At 44.4% G+C, this 23,590-nt stretch overlaps 1 protein-coding gene across 3 annotated transcripts in view; it reads right to left on the bottom strand.

Moving 5' to 3' along the window:
* The window catches only part of KLHDC4 (kelch domain containing 4), a 56,671-nt gene that overhangs the window by 13,484 nt on the left and 19,597 nt on the right, over positions 1–23,590 (bottom strand). For all 3 annotated transcript variants that reach the window (XM_041771430.1, XM_041771431.1, XM_041771432.1), the window contains exon 6: positions 923–1,015. In XM_041771430.1, the coding sequence (XP_041627364.1) occupies positions 923–1,015 (93 nt within the window). The remainder of the gene's footprint in view (positions 1–922; positions 1,016–23,590) is intronic.

The following is a 23,590-nucleotide window of genomic DNA, read 5'->3' as shown; positions in this document are numbered from 1 at the left end:
GAGGCAAAGCCCAACGAACAGGACGTTGCCAGACAGGACAGCTTAGCACTGCATTATGATGGTGACAGACAAAATGACCTGTCACCACACGTCTCATTTCTCTGGACTGAACTCAGGACACTTGAGAAGCTATGGTGTGGAGGACAGGCTCCCAACAAGCAGAGACCCTGTCAGCTTGGCCTGCAGTGAGCACACATGGAACCCATGATCATGGCTCTTACCAATGCTGCCATTGGAAAGCCCCTCTTCAGACATCACTGCTCTTTGCTGCATTCCCCAACCCAGATAAGTTAAAAATTATTTTAGCCCAGAAGCTCTCAGAGTGGAGTGCCCTGGCCAGAAGTACCAGCATCGCCTGCAAATTTGCAGAAATGCAGATTCTTAGACCCTGCCCCAGGCCTAATGAGTCAGAAACCAGAGGGTGAGGCCCAGCAACAAGACTTTTAACAAGCCCTCCAGAGGATTCTGTATCAGGCTAAAGTGTGAGAATCCGGTGTTAGGACTGGCCAGATCATTTGCAGGTCTCAGTGTAAAATAAAAATGCAGAGCCTATTACTCAATGACTATTAAGAATTTCAAGACACTGGGACACCTGGGTGGCTCAGCAGTTGGGTACCTGCCTTTGGCTCAGGTAATGATCCTGAGATCCAGGATTGAGTCCCCAATCAGGTTCCCTATGAGGAGCCTGCTTCTCCCTCTGCCTATGTCTTGGCCTCTCTCAGTCTCTGTCTCTCATGAATAAATAAATAAATAAATCTAAAAAAAGAAAAAAGAATTTCAAGACACTGACAGCATCCACAAAGTTGGCTCTGGTTTTAGGGGATAAGCAGCATTTTCTATGTGTATTCAGAAAGGTTCCTCCCACAAAAGGTCCACTCCTTACTGTTCCCAGAAAGAAAGATGTTCTGCTATTGGTACCAACCTTGTACTCTCATGGAAGCCACCAAAAAGGATTAACTGTTTCTTCCAGGCTACCATCCGATGTCCACTCCGACCTGAAGGGCCTCCTGTTGATCTAAAATGAAAAAACAAAACAAAACCCACTTTTTTCACCAATTTGTTTCATAAGCATTAAGTATGTTTAATTTGACCACAAGTAACCAAGACTGTTCTGAGTCTAGCTAGCTGCTGTAAATATGGGGAATAAAACAGGAGACAGTCTCCAAGACCTTGGAGTAAAAATCTCTGAGAGCAAGCAGGGACTCAAGATACAGAAATTGGACTCCATTAAAACAGAAAATCTCAGCTTTTCAAAATAAACTATTACAGAATAAAACCGCAAGAGATCAAAGGGAGAGAAGATTTCTGCAAACACACATCTGACCAATGACCTGCACCCAGAAGAACTCTTGTGCCTTATGAGTAAAATAACTCCAATAAAATTCTAGGCAAAAGATGTGAGCAGAAGGCTGAAATAAAAACAGGAAAGAAAAGACAAAAAAATGACCAACAAAGAAAAAGATGGTCAACACCCTCAATTGTCAGTAGTTCAGTCAAGCTGAATGCACACTGTGCTCCCTACTGTATACCACTAGTGGCCAAAACCAAATGACAGGATCAAGTCGTCACAAAGCCATGACCCAGGAGCTGGCTCGCTCACACAACACTGGGGCAGGTGTAAGATGGCATGGCCACCACCACAACCACTCCTTACACTGTGAAATGCACTTGGCACACAACCTGGCAATGGGATGGCAGATACTTATTACTCACATATGAAAACACAAGTGCATACAAAGACCCACATACACACATTTAGAGCAGCTTTATTCACAACTGTCAAAAACCAGAAGCAGACAGGAGCTGCTTCGACGAGTATATGAATAAAGTATGGTACAGTCACAACAGAATACTTGTCAACAACAAAAGGGGAAGGTCTCCTGATATATACAACATGGACAGGTCACACTCCAAGAAGCAGGCATCAGAAGAGCATGTACTGTAGGATTCCACTTATAGGAAAAAAGGCAAAAATCAATCTCTGATGATGATGGCAGCTGCCTCGGGCCAAAGACGACACAGGGACTAGACAACAAGGGGGCAGGAGAGAATTTCCTGGAGGGACAGACACCTTGTCTGTCTCAAGAATGGTGGTGGTTCAACAGGTCTGTGGGTCAGCTGAAACTCCTAACTGTCCAACTAAAAGGCAGTCATTTAAGTGAATGTGATTTTATCTCATTAACATGTATATAAAAATACACGGCAATAAATACCCAAGAAAAGGGACTTCTGAGTTCTGATTTGGCATCCAAGGGACTTGGAGTCACCACACTGTCCCAACAAGTAAAAAAGCTGAACAGACTGAGAATTCAACAAGTCTTCTTGGATCATACCCAGGTCAAACTGCTGGCCCCTGATTACAGACAGGAGAATACAGGAAGCCCACCTCCAGAAGCAGGGGCCTACGCACAGCCAGCTCAGAGAGGAATACGGGGGGATCCAGTCACAGGGCCCCCACGATACTGTGAAATTTAACCCGGAGGCTCAAATGCATTCCCACAGTAAGCAGCTTCTGGCAGGGGTGGGGAGAAGGCACCATTCTGAAAAGCCCCTGAGCATCCTGTTCTTAACAAAGCCTGTCCTCTAACCAGAGCCAAGCTGACCTGGAGGAAGAGAAATGCCCAACTTCAGCTCCCTCTTGGCACACTGGCTCACATAGCAGGGGAAAGAAACCGAGAGGCTCCTGTGAGGTTTGCAGTGGGAGCTGAGCCCTCCTCAACGGGGAGACCGGAGACCACACCGCCCCTGCTCACTCAGCTCACCACCATACTCCTGCAGGCTTAGGTACAGCACTTCCTCGTAACTGCTCCCTCATGTCCTGCTAGTGAGAGGCCACTTATGAGGTGCATTAAGAGGCAAAAACACAGTCTGAGGGTTCAGAGCAAGCACCAGAACCAGACAAGCAGGGGTGCCAGAATTACCAGACCAGGAATTTAAAACAACTGTGATGAATACTCGAAGGGCTGAGACGACATGCAAGGACAGATGTGCAATGAAAGCAGTGAGACTGAAATTCTAAGAACCAGAAAGAAATATGAGAGATCAAATCGCTAACAGAAAATTAGACTGCCCAGAATGGCCCCAATGGGCTCGTGAGCAAGATGGAGCTACGAACCCCAGAACCAGAGGACACAGTAACGAAGAACTCAAAAACCCAAAACCAAGGAGAACCAAGAACGGAAGAAAAACTCAGGACAGAATATCCAAGGGGACAATGATGCTAAAGATGTAAAAGAAACATAATGGGTTTGCTGGAAGAAGACAGAAAGGAACAGAAGGAAAATCTGACACAATGAGAATTTCCCCAAACTCAACTTTGACCTCAAACCACACAGATGGAGGATGGTCAGGGGACTAAGCGGGATCTATGTCAAGAAACGATCCCGAGGCCTGTCATTTTCAAATTACAGAAAACCAAAGGTAAAGGAAAAATTCGCAAAGAAGCCATGGGAAAAATACCACCTTACCTACAGAGAAACAAAGATGAGAAGCAAATCCAACTGTTGCCAGAGACCATGCCAGCAAGGAGAGAGTGGAATGAAGTACAAGGTGTTGGGAGAAAAACATCACCAACACACAACTGTGTGCTCCGCAGGAGTACCAGTCAACAGTGAAGGAGACATAAGACCTTCTCCAACAAACCAAAATTAATGGAGTTTGTTGCCAGTAGACCTGCCTCACAAGAAATGTTTAACAGTCTTTTAAAGAGAGAAGGAAAAAATATATATATATACACACACACATATATGGGTCAGAAACTTGAATCTACAAAGAGAAAGGAAGAGAACTGTAGAAGGAATAAATGAAGGTAGAATAAAAACATTTTTACTTTTTCTTAATGGATCTAACAAATAATTTATCTGCAACAACAGTAGCAGCAATGTGTCTGCTGTGTGTGTTTCTATACACACGTTCTTCAGCACGTTCCTGTGTCAGTGAAATGAAAGACAGCAATGATGCAAGGGACAAGTCTGCTATTTCAGCGTATCCGCATGACTCATGAAGTGGTACAGTGTCATCTGAAGGTGGACTTGGATTAGTTGTGAATGCACAATGCCAACACTAGGGCAGTGACCAAAAATAGCAAAAACACAGGCATAACGGATATGCTAAGGGAGAAAACCAGAATCCTACAACGTGCTCAATTAAAAACCACACACACACACACACACACACACGTCAAAGACAAATAGAAACAAAGAACAAGGACAATGAACAGAAACAGTAACAAACACGGCAGATGTTACCCAGGAAATCAATAATCACTCTGAATGTTAATGGTCTAAATGAATCATTTTATACAAAAGAGCTCCTCAGAGTAGATAAGAACAGAAGACCCAGCTACATGTCGTGTACAAGTAACCCACTTCAAACATAAAGACACAGGCTGATTAAAAGTACACACATGGAGAAAATATACCATGCTGACAACTAATCAAAGAAAAGTAAGAGTAACTACATTTCAGACAGAACAGACTTCAAAGCAAGGAAAGTTACCAGGAATTTAAACGGGCATTACCGAGTTCTTAGGACACCTGGATGGCTCAGTGGTTGAGCGTCTGCCTTTGGCTCAGGGCATGATCTCAGGGGTCCCAGGATCAAATCCCAAGTCAGTCTCCCTCTGAGGAGTCTGCTTCACTCCTGCCTATGTCTCTGACCCTCTCTCTGTTTTTCATGAATAAATAAATAAAATCTTAAAATAAATGAGTGAATGAATAAATGAATAAAATAATCAGGCATTACCTACATATAAAGGGATCAACTCTCCAAAAAAGACATACTCAACATGCACATACCCAACAAGAGAATGTCAAACTATATAAGGCAAAAACTAACAGAACCACAAGGAAAGACAGACATATCTGCCATCACAGTTGGAAAATTCAATAACCCCGTCTCAAAAATGGACAGACACAGCAACAGAAATCAACAAGAACAGAGCTGAACTCAACAACACCATTAATCAATGGGATGTAACTGACACCTACAGACCACTTCATCCCACAATGGGCAGAATACACATCCTTCTCAAGCTCACCTAGAACATTCACCATGACAGACCACGTTCTGGGCCACCACAAAACACACCATAACAAATTGAAAAGAACAGAAATCACACAATGTTTGCTTTTAGACCACAGGAGAAGTAAACTAGAAGCCAAATACACAGAGATTAAACAACACCCTTATAAATAACAGGTGGGTCAAAAAAGAAATAGGAGAAATTAAAAAATACTTTGAACTAAATGAAAATGAAAACATAATTTATCAAAATTTGTGGAATGCAGTGAAAGCAAGTACTTAGAAGGAAATTTGTAGGACTGAATGAACATATTAGAAAAAAGATCTATAGTCAATAATTTTCCACCTTAGGAAACGAAAAACAAGAGAAAACTAAGCCCCCAAAAGCAAAAGAAAAGAAATAATGAGAGCAGAAATTAATATTTTTGAAAATAGAGAACATCAACAAACCAAAAGCTGATTCTTTGAAAAGACTGATAGAACCAACAGGCTTCTAGCCAAGCTAAGAAAAAAAGGGGGGAGGGGACATAAATCATTAATAGAGAAATGAAAGAAGGGACATCACTATAGATGCCATGGAAATTAAAAAGATAAAAAAGGCAACACTATAAACAACTCTATGCCCACAAATCTGGTAACGTGGAGAAAGTGGATCAATTCCTTAAAAGACAGAATTTGCCAAAATCCACACAAGAAATAGACAATTTGAATAGGCTTACATCTATTAAAGATGTTGAATCAATAATTGAAAATCTTCCAAAACAGAAAGCACCAGGCCCAGAGGGGTTCCACTAGTGAATTCTACCAAACATTTAAGTAAAAATTTATACCATTCCTCTATAATGTCTTTCAGAGCATAGCTTCTACTGTCTATCCAGCACTACCCTAATACCAAAACAAGATAAAGACATTACAAAAGACTAAGACCAGTATCTCTCAGAAACATAGATGCAAAAATTAATATTAACAAATAAAATCCCAAAAAAAGTATAAGAATTACACACTATGACCAAGTGGGATTTGTCCTAGGCATGCAAGGCTGGTTCCATTCTAAAATCAATTAATATAACCCATCCCATCAACAGACTAAGAAAGAAAAGTCATATGATGATACCAATAGATGCAGGAAAAGCATTTGTTAAAATCTAACACTCACTCATGATAAACTCTCTCAGTAAACTAGGAATAGAGAGGAACATTCTGAATTTCATGAATATCTACAAAAACCTATGGATAATATTATACTCAATAATGAGAAACTGAAAGCTTTCCCGCTAAGATCAGGTACAGAGCAGGGATGTCCCCTCTCGCCACTCCTTTCAACATTGTCTTAGAAGTCCTTGCTAATGCAATAAGGGAGAAAAAGGAAAGAAAAGGTAAATAAAAGGCATAAATATTGGGAAGGAAGATATAAAACTCTGTTTGTAAATGACATGATCTATGTATAAAATCTGAAAGAACAGAAAAAAAATTCCAGGAACTAATAAGTGATTATAGCAAGGTTGTAGGCTGCAAGACTAATATACAAAAGTCAACTGCTTTCCTACAGAACAACAACGAACAAGTGAAATTTAAAATTAAAAACAATACCATTTATACTAACATTCCCAACATGAAATAGTATAAATCTAACAATATGTACAAGATGTATTTGGGGAAAACTACAAAAGTATGATGAACAAAATCAAAGAACTCAATAAATGGAGGGACATTCCGTGTTCTTGGATAGGAAGTCTGGGTTATCACCAAAATGTCAGTTCTTCCCAACATGATCTATGGAATCAACGCAATCTCAATCACAATCCCAGCAAACTGTTTTATGGATATGGACAAATGGATTCTAATGTTTATATAGAGGGGTAAAAGACCCCAAATAACACAATATTGGAGAAGAACAAAGTTGGAAGATGGACCTACCTGACTTCAAGACTTACTATAAAATTAATAATCAGGCAGCCGGGTGGCTCAGTGGGTTAGCACCTGCCTTCGGTCCAGGGCCTGATCCTGGAGACCTGGGATCGAGTCCTATGTCAGGCTCCCTGCATGAAGCCTGCTTCTCCCTCTGCCTGTGTCTCTGCCTCTCTCTCTGTGTCTCCCATGAATAAATAAATGAAATCTTTAAAAAACAAAAAAACAAAAACACTAACTGATCAAGACAATATGGTGCCTTGAAAGTAGAGAACATCAACAAACCAAAACCACATTGTTGGCGAAAGAACAAATTGATCAATGGAATAAAACAGAAAGCCCAGGATTAGAGACTCATGAATACAGTCAGCTGGTCTTTCTATTTTTTAAATAATAAATTTATTTGTTATTGATGTTCAATTTGCCAACATACAGAATAACACCCAGTGCTCATCCCGTCAAGTGCTCGTCACCCATTCACCCCCACCACCCCCCGCCCTCCTCCCCTTCCACCACCCCTAGTTCATTTCCCAGAGTTAGGAGTCTTTATGTTCTGTCTCCCTTTCTGATATTTCCCACACATTTCTTATCCCTTCCCTTCTATTCCCTTTCACTATTATTTATATTCCCCAAATGAATAAGAACATATACTGTTTGTCCTTCTCCAATTGACTTACTTCACTCAGCATAATACCCTCCAGTTCCATCCTCGTTGAAGCAAATGGTGGGTATTTGTCGTTTCTAATTGCTGAGGAATATTCCATTGTATACATAGACCACATCTTCTTTATCCATTCATCTTTCGATGGACACCGAGGCTCCTTCCACAGTTTGGCTATTGTGGCCATTGCTGCTATAAACATCAGGGTGCAGGTGTCCCGGCGTTTCAATGCATCTGAATCTTTGGGGTAAATCCCCAACAGTGCAATTGCTGGGTGGTAGGGCAGGTCTATTTTTAACTCTTTGAAGAACCTCCACACAGTTTTCCAGAGTGGCTGCACCAGTTCACATTCCCACCAACAGTGTAAGAGGGTTCCCTTTTCTCTGCATCCTCTCCAACATTTGTGGTTTCCTGCCTTGTTAATGTTCCCCATTCTCACTGGTGTGAGGTGTTATCTCATTGTGGTTTTGATTTGGATTTCCCTGATGGCAAGTGATGCACAGCATTTTCTCATGTGCATGTTGGCCATGTCTATGTCTTCCTCTGTGAGATTTCTCTTCATGTCTTTTGCCCATTTCATGATTGGATTGTTTGTTTCTTTGGTGTTGAGCTTAATAAGTTCTTTATAGATCTTGGAAACTAGCCCTTTATCTGATACGTCATTTGCAAATATCTTCTCCCATTCTGTAGGTTGTCTTTTAGTTTTGTTGACTGTATCCTTTGCTGTGCAAAAGCTTCTTATCTTGATGAAGTCCCAATAGTTCATTTTTGCGTTTCTTTTGCCTTCGTGGATGTATCTTGCAAGAAGTTACTGTGGCCGAGTTCAAAAAGGGTGTTGCCTGTGTTCTCCTCTAGGACTTTGATGGAATCTTGTCTCACATTTAGATCTTTCATCCATTTTGAGTTTATCTTTGTGTATGGTGCAAGAGAGTGGTCTAGTTTCATTCTTCTGCATGTGGATGTCCAATTTTCCCAGCACCATTTATTGAAGAGACTGTCTTTCTTCCAGGGGATAGTCTTTCCTCCTTTATCGAATATTAGTTGACCATAAAGTTCAGGGTCCACTTCTGTGTTCTCTATTCTGTTCCATTGATCTATGTGTCTGTTTTTGTGCCAGTACCACACTGTCTTGATGACCACAGCTTTGTAGTACAACCTGAAATCTGGCATTGTAATGCCCCCAGATATGGTTTTCTTTTTTAAAATTCCCCTGGCTATTCGGGGTCTTTTCTGATTCCACACAAATCTTAAAATAATTTGTTCTAACTCTCTGAAGAAAGTCCATGGTATTTTGATAGGGATTGCATTAAACGTGTAAATTGCCCTGGGTAACATTGACATTTTCACAATATTAATTCTGCCAATCCATGAGCATGGAATATTTTTCCATCTCTGTGTCTTCCTCAATTTCTTTCAGAAGTGTTCTATAGTTTTTAGGGTATAGATCCTTTACTTCTTTGGTTAGGTTTATTCCTAGGTATCTTATGCTTTTGGGTGCAATTGTAAATGGGATTGACTCCTTAATTTCTCTTTCTTCAGTCTCATTGTTAGTGTATAGAAATGCCATTGATTTCTGGGCATTGATTTTGTATCCTGCCACACTACCAAATTGCTGTATGAGTTCGAGCAATCTTGGGGTGGAGGCTTTTGGGTTTTCTATGTAGAGTATCATGTCATCGGCGAAGAGGGAGAGTTTGACTTTTCTTTGCCAATTTGAATGCCTTTAATGTCTTTTTGTTATCTGATTGCTGAGGCTAGGACTTCCAGTACTATGTTGAATAGCAGTGGTGAGAGTGGACATCCCTGTCTTGTTCCTGATCTTAGGGGAAAGGCTCCCAGTGCTTCCCCATTGAGAATGATATTTGCTGTGGGCTTTTTGTAGATGGCTTTTAAGATGTTGAGGAATGTTCCCTCTATCCCTATACTCTGAAGAGTTTTTTTTTTTTTTTAACATTTATTTATGATAGACAGAAAGAGAGAGAGAGAGAGAGAGGCAGAGACACAGGCAGAGGGAGAAGCAGGCTCCATGCACCGGGAGCCCAACGTGGGACTCGATCCCGGGACTCCAGGATCATGCCCTGGGCCAAAGGCAGGCACTAAACCGCTGCGCCACCCAGGGATCCCCACTCTGAAGAGTTTTGATCAGGAATGGATGCTGTATTTTGTCAAATGCTTTCTCTGCATCTAATGAGAGGATCATATGGTTCTTGGTTTTTCTCTTGCTGATATGATAAATCACATTGATTGTTTTACGAGTGTTGAACCAGCCTTGTGTCCCGGGGATAAATCCTACTTGGTCATGGTGAATAATTTTCTTAATGTACTGTTGGATCCTATTGGCTAGTATCTTGTTGAGAATTTTTGCATCCATGTTCATCAAGGATATTGGTCTGTAATTCTCCTTTTTGGTGGGGTCTTTGTCTGGTTTTGGAATTAAGGTGATGCTGGCCTCATAGAACGAGTCTGGAAGTACTCCAACTCTTTCTATCTTTCCAAACAGCTTTAGTAGAATAGGTATGGTCTTCTTTAAACGTTTGATAGAATTCCCCTGGGAAACCATCTGGCCCTGGACTTTTGTGTCTTGGGAGGTTTTTGATGACTGCTTCAATTTCCTCCCTGGTTATTGGCCTGTTCAGGTTTTCTTTTTCTTCCTGTTCCAGTTTTGGTAGTTTGTGGCTTTCCAGGAATGCGTCCATTTCTTCTAGATTGCCTAATTTATTGGCGTATAGCTGTTCATAATATGTTTTAAAAATCGTTTGTATTTCCTTGGTGTTGGTAGTGATCTCTCCTTTCTCATTTATGATTTTATTAATTTGAGTCTTCCCTCTCTTCTTTTTAATAAGGCTGGCTAATGGTTTATCTATCTTATTAATTCTTTCAAAGAACCAGCTCCTGGTTTTGTTGATCTGTTCCACAGTTCTTCTGGTCTCGATTTCATGGAGTTCTGCTTGAATCTTTATTAACTCTCTTCTTCTGCTGGGTGTAGGATCTATTTGCTGTTTTTTCTCTAGCTCCTTTATGTGTAAAGTTAGCTTTTGTATTTGAGTTCTTTCCAGTTTTTGAATGGATGCTTGTATTGCAAGCATGTATTTCCCCCTTAGGACTGCTTTTGCTGCATCCCAAAGATTTTGAATGGTTGTATCTTCATTCTCATTAGTTTCCCTGAATCTTTTTAATTCTTCCTTAATTTCCTGGTTGCCCCTTTCATCTTTTAGCAGGATGGTCCTTAACCTCCACATGTTTGAAGTCCTTCCAAACTTCTTGTTGTGATTTAGTTCTAATTTTAAGGCATTACGGTCTGAGAATATGCAGGGGACGATCCCAATCTTTTGGTATCAGTTCAGACCCGATTTGTGACCCAGTATGTGGTCTATTCTGGAGAAAGTTCCACGTGCACTTGAGAAGAATGTGTATTCAGTTGAGTTTGGATGTAAAGTTCTGTAGATATCTGTGAAATCCATCTGGTCCACTGTATCATTTAAAGCTCTCGTTTCTTTGGAGGTGTGTTTAGAAGACATATTGAGTATAGAAAGCGCTAGATTGAAGTCACCAAGTATAAGTGTATTATTATCTAAGTATTTCTTCACTTTGGTTATTAATTGATGGATATATTTGGCAGCTCCCACATTCGGGGCATATATATTGAGGACTGTTAAGTCCTCTTGTTGGATAGATCCTTTAAGTATGATATAGTGTCCCTCTTCATCTCTCACTACAGTCTTTGGGGTAAATTTTAGTTTATCTAAGGATGGCTACCTCTGCTTTCTTTTGAGGACCATTTGAATGGTAAATGGTTCTCCAACCTTTTATTTTCAGGCTGTAGGTGTCCTTCTGTCTAAAATGAGTCTCTTGTAGACAGCAAATAGATGGGTCCTGCTTTTTTATCCAGTCTGAAATCCTGCACCTTTTGATGGGGTCATTAAGCCCATTCATGTTCAGAGTTACTATTGAAGGTATGAGTTTAGCATCATCATGATATCTATTCAGTCCTTGTTTTTGTGGATTGTTCCACTGGACTTCTTCTTAAAGGGGAATTTTAAGAGTCCCCCTTAAAATTTCTTGCAGAGCTGGTTTGGAAGTCACATATTCCTTCAGTTCCTGCCTGTCTTGGAAGCTCTTTATTCTCCTTCCATTCTGAATGAGAGCCTTGCTGGATAAAGTATTCTTGGTTGCATGTTCTTCTCATTTAGGACCCTGAATATATCCTGCCAGCCCTTTCTGGCTTGCCAGGTCTCTGTGGAGAGGTCTGCTGTTACCCTATTACTCCTCCCCATAAAAGTCAGGGATTTCTTGTCTCTTGCTGCTTTAAGGATCTTCTCTTTATCTTTGGAATTTGCAAGCTTCACTATTAAATGTCGAGGTGTTGAACGATTTTTATTGATTTTAGGGAGGGATCTCTCTATTTCCTGGATCTGAATGCCTGTTTCCCTTCCCAGATTAGGAAAGTTTTCAGCTATGATTTGTTCAAAAACATATTCTGGCCCTCTGGCCCTTTCGGCGCCCTCGGGAACCCCAATTAAACGTAGGTTTTTCTTCCTCAGGCTATCGTTTATTTCCCGTAATCTATCTTCATGGTCTTTTAATTGTCTCTTTTTTCCTCAGTTTCCCTCTTTGCCATCAACTTCTATGTCACTCACTCGTTCTTCCACCTTGTTAACCCTCGTCGTTAGGACTCCTAGTTTGGATTGCATCTTATTCAATTGATTTTTAACTTCTGCCTGATTAGATCTAAATTCTGCAGTCATGAAGTCTCTTGAGTCCTTTATGCTTTTTTCTAGAGCCACCAGTAGCTTTATAATAGTGCTTCTGAATTGGCTTTCTGACATTGAATTGTAATCCAGATTTTGTAACTCTGTGGGAGAGAGGACTGTTTCTGATTCTTTCTTTTGAGGTGAGGTTTTCCTTCTAGTCACTTTGCTCAGTGCAGAGTGGCCAAAAACAAGTTGTACTGGGAAAATGAGAAAAAGAGAGGAGAGAAAGAAGGAAAGAAAAGAGAAAAAGAAAGAAAAAAAGAAGAAAAAGAGAAAGAAAAAGAAAGGAAAAAAGGGTGGGGGAAGCAAACAGAAATCAAAAAGCAAAACAAACAAGCAAACAGAAATCAAAAAGCAAAACAAACAAAACGGGGTAGTATCTTCTGATTCTGTATACTTTAAGTCCCTTGACTTCCCCTGGAACTTGTCAGTCTAGTTGGTCTTCTGGGGGAGGGGCCTGTTGTGCTGATTTTCAGGTGTTAGCACTTGGGGGAGCTGCTCTGCCCCCTGCCTGGTGCAGGGCTCAGTGGGGGTTGTTTACCCGTGAGGCCCCACGAGGAACAACCGCAGTGGCGGCAGCCAGCTCTGGAGCCCTGGATTCAGCTCCCACAGTAACTACGGAGCTCTCAGCCTGCAGAGGCCTGGATGCTCCGGGGCAGGGCTGCTGATCGGCTCAGCTTGGGGAAGGAGGGTCCTTGCGGTCCTGTGCCCTCCCGGCCTCTGCCTGTCCCGGGGGGAGTCCGGATCCTGGATCCTGGGCTGTGTCCCGGCGCCCAGTGCTCCCGGGCCTGTGCTGTTGGATTCGCGCTCCCGGCCGCGCAGCCCCCCTCCACGGAGCCTCCGCCTGAGCCCCTCCAAGCTGCTCCCAGGGCACGCAGCCCGCTCCGTGGAGCCGCCGCCCGAGCCCCTCAGAGCTGCTCCCAGGTCCAGCCGTGTGCGCGCTGCAGCCCTTTAGGGAGCTCGGCATACTCTCCTCGGTGCGCAGTTACTCTGTTAGTGTCCCAGGGAGCCTGAGGGCATCCCCGCCATTCCTGGGGTCCTGCTCTAACTCCCTGCGAATGCCTTTCCGCCCGGGAAGATTGGTGAAGCTCCTGCTTCTCTGGGATGGAGTTTTCCTGTCCTGGGGGCGCTCGCCCCAGCCTTAGCCCGGCTCCTCATGGGGCCCCTCCCCCTTGGATGTCTTTTGTTTAATCCCCCCCCCATCTTCCTACCTTTTTTTTTTTTTTAATTTTTTATTTATTTACTTATGATAGTCATAGAGAGAGAGATAGAGAGGCAGAGACACAGGCAGAGGGAGAAGCAGGCTCCATGCACCGGGAGCCCGACGTGGGATTCGATCCTGGGTCTCCAGGATCGCGCCCTGGGCCAAAGGCAGGCGCTAAACCGCTGCGCCACCCAGGGATCCCCTCATCTTCCTACCTTGATAGAAGCGCGAACTCTTCTCACTATAGCATTCCAGCTATTCTCTCTTTAAATCTCGGGCCAAATTCGTAGATTTTCAGGATGATTTGAAGGTTATCTAGGTAATTTGGTGGGGACAGGTGATTTGGGGACCCTACTCTTTCGCCATCTTGCCCCTCCTCCCAGTCAGCTGGTCTTTAGCAAAGGAGCAAAGGTAATAAAATGGGGCAAAGATAATCTCTACAACAAATGGTGCTAGAACTGGACATTTACATATCAAAAAATGAATCTACACAGACCTCACATCCTTCACAAAAATGATCACAGACCTAAATGTAAAACAACTGATAAGCTGAACTTTATTAAAATTTAAAACTTCTGCTCTGCAGAAGATAATAATAAAAGAATCAAAAGCCACAAGAGAAAATATTTGCAAAGGCACACCTGAAAAAGAACTAAAATCTACAAATAACTCTTAAAACACAATAACAAGAAAACCTGGTTTTAAAAGAGCTGACATATCTGGGCACACTTCCTAGATTCTTAAAGATTACAAGCCCCAACTCCTACATGAGAGCCAAACTCTAGATGTCTCTGCTTCCTGCATGCTGCCTTGGTGGCTCTCAAGGCCTAGCTTTCCCACCTACAGAATTCAGTCATCAAGTCCACCTCCCACAAAGACCTCAACAACTCCAGGCTGCAAAAGGATGGCTACAACCTGAACCACGCAGTCCAGCACTTATTTACACAATGCATCCTTCCTAATTTATTTTTGTGCATTATACAGAGCTTCCCCAAAACCAGATGCTGAAAAAGTAAATCAACACGGGTACTTGTGTGGTGCAGTGGATTTCAGCTCAGGTCATGATCTCAGAGTCGTGAGATCGAGGCCCATGTCAGACTCCACATTCAGCATGGAGTCTGCTTGAGATTCTCTCTCCCTCTCCCTCTGCCCCTCCTGCTTGTGCTCACATGCTCTAAAATAAATAATCAATCAATCAATCTTAAAAAAGAAAACTATCAACACACAGAATCTCGAAATGAAAAGTTTGAACGGCCCAATGTCTCGTCCTTGGCAAATTCCAGATAAATAGCTCGTAACACTCATCCTGTGAGGACCCCCAGGGTTTTCCCTATTACAATCTAGAACCAATTCCATTCTTCTCACCTTTCCCCAGATACTTGATCACCTGGTCTCTCTCCCATAATGCCCTCAGTTTATTAATGTCCTACTGATTGTGTCACTCAAAATGACCCCCAGACTCATCAGTAGAAAATTAATCAAAAGTAATCGATGCCTGTTCTTCGATGCCATATCCTGTCCATCCAAACTTTAAGCATTAGCCTTCGGATAGCCTCACCATGTCTGGTGCCACCCAGGATTACAAATTACTAAAACTCTCCTCTTCTACTAGCAAGGGCAGCTTTTTATAGTCAGCTCTCTTATTCCTGTATTTACATGCAACCTACAAGGGACACTCCTCCCACCTCAATTCCATCCTGTTGGATTTGGTAATTTTGGATGCTGAATTTGTCAACCAATTTATTTGCTCTCCATTCTAGCTTTGTATCACCCACAAATTTAGTAAGCATATTTTTAAGTTTAAATTCATGATAAAAATACCAAAGGAACAAGGCTCAGAAGGAGGGTCTGGGTCCACCATGATACCACCACTGGCAGATTCATGCAGTTGCTGGGTGCTTACTTCAACTGCCAGCCTCAGTTGAAGTCAGGAGTGCTCTCAGAGCCAGGAGTGCTCTCAGAGTTGGCCACGCTCCACAGTCCCCACTGTCCCCTCTGTGCCAGCTGCTGAGGAGATGGGCCACACTGCATAGCTGCACATGACACAGGCTGAACAAAAAGAAAACCACTATGCATGGTGGCAACAAGTAAACCCCCTTTTGAGAAATATTCTGATCTAATACTTTAAAAGTACAACCTGGGGAACAAGTTTTCATTCAATAACTAAACTGGTATGGTGATTCCAATCCTACTTCAAAAAAAGTTACACATGAGAGTTCAAATGCTATATCAACCTAAAGGCCCACTGTCATGGCTGAGGGACACCAGCAGCCAGGATGCTGCAGGTTCAGGACTGCTGCTCGGCTTCCTGTCCAAGAATCCCAGGGGTGCTTGGTCCTCTAGTGAGCCAGGGACAAAAGGCTCAATTCCCTTTTTCTGGCAGCAGCCAAGTATCACTGTTTTGTAACCAAAAAGGGAAATTTTTCTATAAAAAGACCCTATATACTCCTTTAGAAAAACAAAGCCAACCCAAAAAGCCTGTTTATATCTGAATCTCCAACAGGCACTTTTCAATTGCCGTCACTCCTAAATATGGAGTCTTAGAAAATTAACAAGTCCTACTCAGCCAGATCTATATGTGGCACAAAAATACATGTGTAATGTTGTGGGAGTGAGTGCTTTTAAGTGCATCTGAGCCATGTGCAGACTGGCATTCCAACAGGGCTAGCTGTCACTCAGTATCACCTGGACCCCTCTACTGGCCACAGCACTGACATTTAACAGGAAACATATAAACACCAACTAAGTCCATGGCTTAGGGCATGCACTAGGGTGCAAGTGCTTAGGGTAAGCACTTGGTACACAAATGATTCCCTAAATTATTTTAAAGTTTACACCTTATACTATAGTACCCTATGATACCAGGCAGGCCCAAGACATCTGGTGAGCAAAGGACCCACTTCTCTCATAATCCCTGAGACTCAAGGTCACACAGGTAGAGCCAACAGGGAACTGAGTCTAGCAGCTCATCCTCAGAACAGGAAAGGTCCCTCCTCCAAGAATGGTTACAACATGGCCTGAGCAGGAAACCTGTACAAAAGCATCTCCCTTTTCATTTCAAACAATGTACCTTTGGAATTTGGTCCCACTTTTCCAAAGATCAACAAATTCTGGGCTTAGTAAGTGTAATATACTCAATCACATTGTACAGAATAATCCGTAGCAGTCTCTAGAACCCAGGCAGCCTAACAGACCATATCCTTGTTTTGTTTTTATTTTAACGATTACTATTACTGATAAAACTACTATTTGTGGCATATTTATCTTATGCTAGGCATGCTCCTTTTATGGGCTTTCATTCCTAACAACGACCAGATGGGCAGATACTATCTGTAATCCCATTTTACAGATGAGAACATCAAGACCTAGAAGTCAAGAAACACACTAGGCTGGTCTATGGCAGAGTCAGAACTAAAAGGAGACAGTCTGCCCCGGAACTCATGTGAAACCACTGATTAAGACACTAAACCACCCCAAATGAAGTCACAGGACTGAACACTAAAGAAATCTATGCATCACTAAACCTGACCACTTACCCTAACGATGGTTTTGATGTCTCACACCCTCTGTGTGCTGGAGCCCCCTGCTCGCCCAATCACATCGAGAGTGATGGTTAGTCAGCAGGGAAGGAGCAAGGGTCTACACCCACTCCTGCTCCTACTTCCCCAGGGGCTGGGCTCCACACACAGCTGTAAGGGAAGCCCAAGAACACTCAGACCACACATCCACTGGCTCACTGCAGAACCCAGAGACTAAGGAACACGTGTGTCCACTTCTATGTGCATTTCAGGTCCCAAAATCCATACACTTTAAAATTACAAGGCATGGTCCTCACAACCAATCAGTCAAGAATTCTGACTCCCTGTGTGATGGTTCTTTCCTAGGGTGCCCATTTTTCTCAGATGCAGCATTTATATACGGGTTTCACTGAGGAACAAATGTTCATTCCTTTCTCAAAACTGTTCACACACACACACACACACACACACACTTCTGTGTATTTTTTCATTCAACCATTTGTTATTGCTCATCTACTAAGTGCTCTGATGCACATAAAAATGTATTAGTTGTACACAAAAGTTCTTGGCAGCATTTCTTGCAAGATGGAACAGTGCAAACAGCCCAAACGTCCATCAAGGAATGAATAGATAAACAAAATGTGGCCCATCCATATGATGGGATATTATTTGGCCATAAAAAAGCACTAAATACTGATATAGACTGGACCTTAAAAAATTATGTGAAGTGAAAGTCAGCCACAAAAGAACAAATGCTGCAGGACTGTGCTTGTATGAAATACCTGGAAGCGGGGGATCCTCAGACAGAAAGCAGATTAGAGACGACCAGGAGGAAGCAGGGAAGTAGGGAGTGGTAATGGCAATGGAGTGTCTCCTGGGATGATGGAAATGCTCAATGTGTCGGCAGTGATGGCGGCACAATTCTGTGAAAAGCGTGATTTCCTGGCATGCGAACATCTGAAAATGTGATCTCTGTAAATAGCCTGGCCTCCCTCTGTCTGGATCTTTGAGTCACAGGTAAAATCTGGGGTGGCCCAGGTTCAGAAATAAATGGAAAAAGGGTGCTGACCTCTCTGTTCCCTTGTCTAGTTGCATCTCTTCCACATGGACCAGAGGAAGGCAAGACTGACCTCCAGGAATGCTGGCTCTTGAGTATGGCAGATCGACCTGAACCAACAGGCCACCCGAACTGGTGGAGTGGGCCCACCACGGTGGAGCAAGGGATGAGAGAGCCTGAGGGCCATTCTCCTCCCATGGGCCCCTGATCTGCTCACTGTCACAGAGAAGTTCCCGTGGCGCAGGCAGTGCCAGTGGGAAATGGGGTACGGGAAAGAAGGGGAGGCGCCAGAGCGTGCCTCTGCCCCCACGGTGTCCCCCACAGCACCCTCCAGCTCCACAACCTCCCCTGTGTCACACCCCGGCAGTGTGCTGTGGCCTCTTGCTGTCTCCAAATATCTCGCCTGCTATCCCCACTGGTTTGGCTTGTCCTCCACAGGTGTGACCCAGTTCCCTCATGCTTACCTGATTAGACCCTCATGGGTACACTGATCTTTGTCCAAGGACAGATCTTTGCAAACACCACATGCTACCTGTCATGGGCTGAACGTTTGTGTCGACTACATCCCCCAATTCCTATGTTGAACCCTAACCCCTGATGCGATGATTTAGTGGTGTGACCTCTGGAAAGTGATGAGGGCTGGATGAGGTCCTAAGGGTGGGGTCCCAAGATGGGATCCTCAACCTTATGAGAAGAGGAAGACAACTCTGTCCACGAGTGGGGCAGTTGTGCAGGCATCCCCCAGTGAAGACAGAGACTGAAGGCAATCTCAAAATATTTGTTAAAGCTGCTCATACACACCCACCGTGAGATAGCCAACCAACGTGGACACCTAAGCTTTGGCCTTCTTAATGTCAGCAACCCTACAATATTTCCTCTTATTTTAAATTGATATTATGTCAACATCTGTTGCTAGAAATGAGAATGCAAGTAAGTGAGGATGAGACAAGACCACTGGTGTCCACCTGGTTTTAAATGTGCTACAAGAAGCACCGCCAGAGATGGAGCACAGCCCCACAGGGCTGGTGGCTGAGTGCATCAGCATCACCAATGTGCAAAACTGTTTGCCAGCTATGCCAGAGCTGAACATGCACAAACCTCTTGACCTGTGGCCTTATTCTACTTTGACATACATTCAACAGAAATGCACATATGCTAACATAAAATGCATCCAGGAATGTTGACAGTACCACCCCCTTGCAATAACCTGAAACTGGTGACTTTTCAACATCTGCAAGCCACCAGATACAGTGTCCTATTTCCCTAAGAGAATATCATGTAGCCCCAAAATGAGCAAACTATTATCAGAGGCAACAGAAACAAATCTCATGAAAACAATGCTCAGTGAAAATAGCTGGGAGAAGCAAGAGTCCGTTTAAAGGAGTTCAATATCGGGATCCCTGGGTGGCGCAGCGGTTTGGCGCCTGCCTTTGGCCCAGGGCGCGATCCTGGAGACCCGGGATCGAATCCCACATCAGGCTCCCGGTGCATGGAGCCTGCTTCTCCCTCCGCCTGTGTCTCTGCCTCTCTCTCTCTCTCTCTCTCTCTCTCTCTCTCTCTCTCTGTGACTATCATAAATAAATAAAAATTAAAAAATTAAAAAAATTAAAAAAATAAAGGAGTTCAATATCAAGCTAACCTGCACTTGGGGTAGGTGAGAGGGGGTGACTGCAAGAGGACTCACAGGGTCTTGAAGCATAGTGATACACTCTTTTCTGGATCTGAGCACACAGGCGTTTGCTTCTGTAAAACTCATCAAGCTGCACAGGACGATGAAAATTCATCAGAGTCTACTTTTTAAAAAAGCATTTTGACAAAAACCAAACTGGCATTTGGTCCCTTTGGAGCTGTCAGCAACACGTGGTGAGGCCATCCATCAAGTAGATGGTGGCCCTAGAGGTGCTTCTAGCAGGCCTGGGAGCTAGGCAAGGCCCGGAGGCTGCACCTGGTCCTTGTCACATCCACACGGCCGTGAAACAAGGGAACATGCTGGCAATGGTCCATCAAGTGCCCCTTTCAGTGACCTGACTTCAGACCCAGAGTAGCAGCTCTTCCCTGAATACCCAACACAGGCCCTGCCTCTACCTGCTGGTGACCTGAAATCATTTCCCCAAAATGCAGTTTCTTCAGACCAGCCCAACATGCAAGGATGGGCAGGACATACCTGCTGTATCAGATAAATCAGAAGTCACCAGCGACCCAGAGGGAATCCATCCTGCCCTCCCACAAGAAAAATCTGTTTGAAAGCCAAGTGACTAAATATATTCCAGATGCCAATCGAATACTACGGATGGATACTGGCCCTGACCTCTCTCTTGGGGTCTCCTCAGCTGTAAAACTAGCCCTCATGGGAGCGAGAGACATTTACGGAGAATCAAATTCAGTGTGCCGGGCCAAAAAGCATTCAAGTTCATTGAGGGTTCTGCCTATATCTTCCAAAGGATGTGGGTTCTCCTGGACTCAGCAACCTTCCCAGACACAGTAAACCCAGTCTGCACTCTGAATGAAATCTCTCTACTTTGAGACGAGAAGACAAGATCATGGAGGCCACAGTGCCAGCAGCCGTCCACTGTGCACAGCAGCTACCACGCCAGGGCTCAAACCCAATCTCATTCTGAGGAGCAGCGCTGTGGCCTACCCTGAACTCAGCAGGCAGGCCTTCCTTGTGAGTCTGCCCCCACATTCCCGGTTACAGAGACTGAGGCAAGCAGGTATACACAGCCTTGCTGGGAGGCAGTGCAAACAGGTGTGGGGTTGGGGGCGGGGGGGAGAGGGGAGGAGATGCTTTCAGTCTGCAACATTACAGAACACAGCTGCGCTGTGTTCCTGGTTTAGGATCTAAGGCATTTTACATGAGTTTTTTTTCCTTCTGAAAGGGTAGCAGGCATTTTCCACTGTCATGTCAGTGAACAAGGCTCAAAATAAGCACAAGACCCACTAGTCACCAAAGCCAAAGGATTAGTAACTGTGGCCTGCAGCCAGGAACACTGAGTGGGGTGGGAAGGGCTTAAATAAAATACAGATTTTAAACCTGCTCTGAACCAGACTTAACATACTGGGGTGAGGCGGCCAGGGAGGTGTGTATATAAAGCTCCCTTGGTGCTACTCGGTGCAAAAAGTCCCAAGAATGAACAGAGATGCTATCTCAGTGGTAGGCGGTGGCCCCAGGCTGACAGGTCTCCCAGCCACTACCACACCAACTCCTGCTGGGACACCAGAACCATTCTCTAGGGAACCCTTCCAAAGTGCAAGTAAGGACAGGAAACTACTAATTCCACAGGGTCTCACCCCACTGTCTAGGAGCTGCTACACCGAGAAGGGAGGTGTATGCCCAGCAAACGAGAACACTGAGCACCGGCACAGTGGCGGGGACAGACGCCCTCACAGCAAGGAGGGAGTGCCAGGTGGAGTCTCTGGGGGAACAGACACGAGGTGGGAGGGGCGGAAACACGTGTGCCCTTTGACTCTGCAATTCTCCTTCTAGGAGGCTGCAAATTTTACTGAAGAGTCAGAGATAAACCTAACTGGAGAAAAGTACAACGTTCCTGATCTGGAAGATAGGATCAGAAAGATGTCAACTCTCCCAAAGTGCCATCTATAAATAAAAGCAACTCCATCAAAATCTCATTTGAATTCTAAAAAATACAACTGAAAACCTGATTCTGGAACTCATGAAAAAAATACACAGCAAAGAAACGTTTTAAGTCAATGAGGGGGGCCAGCTCCGGTGGCACAGCGGTTTAGCGCCGCCTGCAGCCCCAGGGGTGATCCTGGAGACCCTGGATCGAGTCCCGCGTCAGGCTCTCTGCATGGAGCCTGCTTCCCCCTCTGCCTGTGTCTCTGCCTCTCTCTCTGTCTCTATAAATAATGAATAAATAAATAAAATCTTTAAAAAAAAATGAATTCAATGAGGAAAACCCTCCAGCTCTTGGAATACACCCTAAGGTTGCAGGGATGAAAATGGAGTGATCTACAACAGGTGCAGGCAAAGGGGAGTGAAGAGAACACCCGGGAACAATGCAGGCCCCTCCCCATGCACAGCCGGGGTCTCTGGCCCACTCAGCAAGCACACACGCATGTACACACCCTGGGCTCTTTCTTCAGGCATGTACTACTCTGCTTCATTGTTTTTGGGTATATATCTTTGAATGAAATGAGAGAGTGTGTTTCTTTAGGGCATGTTCCTAAAAGCACACTGGGGGCTGAGGTGCAGGCACATGTAAAATTCTGCTGGAATGATGGATGCTATGGACATCCCGGCCAGGGGATGTCCTGTTCTCCCCTCTCACTGCCCCAAATGGTGCCACCTTATTCTGCAGCTGGTCTGCTACGGCCCCCACATGGTCTCCACCAAGCTGTGTGCTGCTCACTCCTCTACAGTCTCCATGTGAACATGCACTCATGTTTCCTTTTTCCCGCCAGTCTGTTCTCCACTTTCCTTGTGGAGCCATGTCATGAGGTCACATGTGTCAGCACTCGTGGCTTCTGGGGCAGAGAGAAACCTCTTTGCACATCTACCCATTTTGCCCTGCCTAGAGGCCTTGGGAAGCTGGAACAGTGTGAGAGGGGGCGGCAGTTCCCTCCGTGGTCTCAGGACCACCTCTGAGGCAGGTGGGGCAGGCGGAAAGCTGCAGCCTGGGAACGGTCAGGGCACTAAGCATTTGAGGGCAGCTGGAGCTCAGTGCCTAAGGCTGACAGAGGGTAGGAGACCACAGAGACACGGAAGTGGATATCTGTCATCAGATAAGGTCTCCTGAACACCACTTACAACTTTCTGCTTCCCATCAGCAAGCTGGAGACAGAAGACGCCTCCTAATAACAAGTGAAGCAGCAAGACACACCTGGTCATCTATAATCTCCTGGCCAACAAAATCAGAGGCAGAGCCAGGGACAGAACCCTCCATCTCCCGACGCCCAGGTTGCACATTCTAGTTGGGTGGACACTCCCACATGGCCCCATGGACAGCTTACAGTGCAGCTCTGCTGGGCTCTACCAGGCTCTGTCCAGCTCACCCACCAGAACCGGGGTCCTCACCCAGAAGGCAGGCTGGAAAAACAACTCAGATACAAAGAAAAGCAAAGCACCTGCTTCTTTTCCAGCCCTGCCACACTGTCCAGACTAATGCAGAGGCTCAAGAACACCAAGGGGACTCACTGTGCAGTTTCCTGGTAGCTTTTAACAAACTTTTTCCAAAAACTCTCGAGTCATAATTATAAGAAGCATTCAAGTGTCAAGGGACCATTTCCAATACAGAATGGGAGGTGTGGACACCATGCATGTGTGGCGAAGCCAACCGCCCCAGGTCACAATGAGGTGAGGGTGGCAGCCCTGGCTGGCTGGGAGACAGTAGCCACAGCAAGCCTCTCAAAGGACACATCTTCGAGTGGCCATGTGTTCCCAGTAACCCCTGCTTCTGTGTTACATGCTACAGTATCAGGAAGGTCTGAAGGCCATAAGAAAATGTGCGT

The sequence above is a fragment of the Vulpes lagopus genome, chromosome 10 (genome assembly GCF_018345385.1).
Source record: "Vulpes lagopus strain Blue_001 chromosome 10, ASM1834538v1, whole genome shotgun sequence".
Taxonomy (NCBI): Eukaryota; Metazoa; Chordata; class Mammalia; order Carnivora; family Canidae; genus Vulpes; species Vulpes lagopus.
This window is presented reverse-complemented; position numbering and strand designations above follow the sequence as displayed.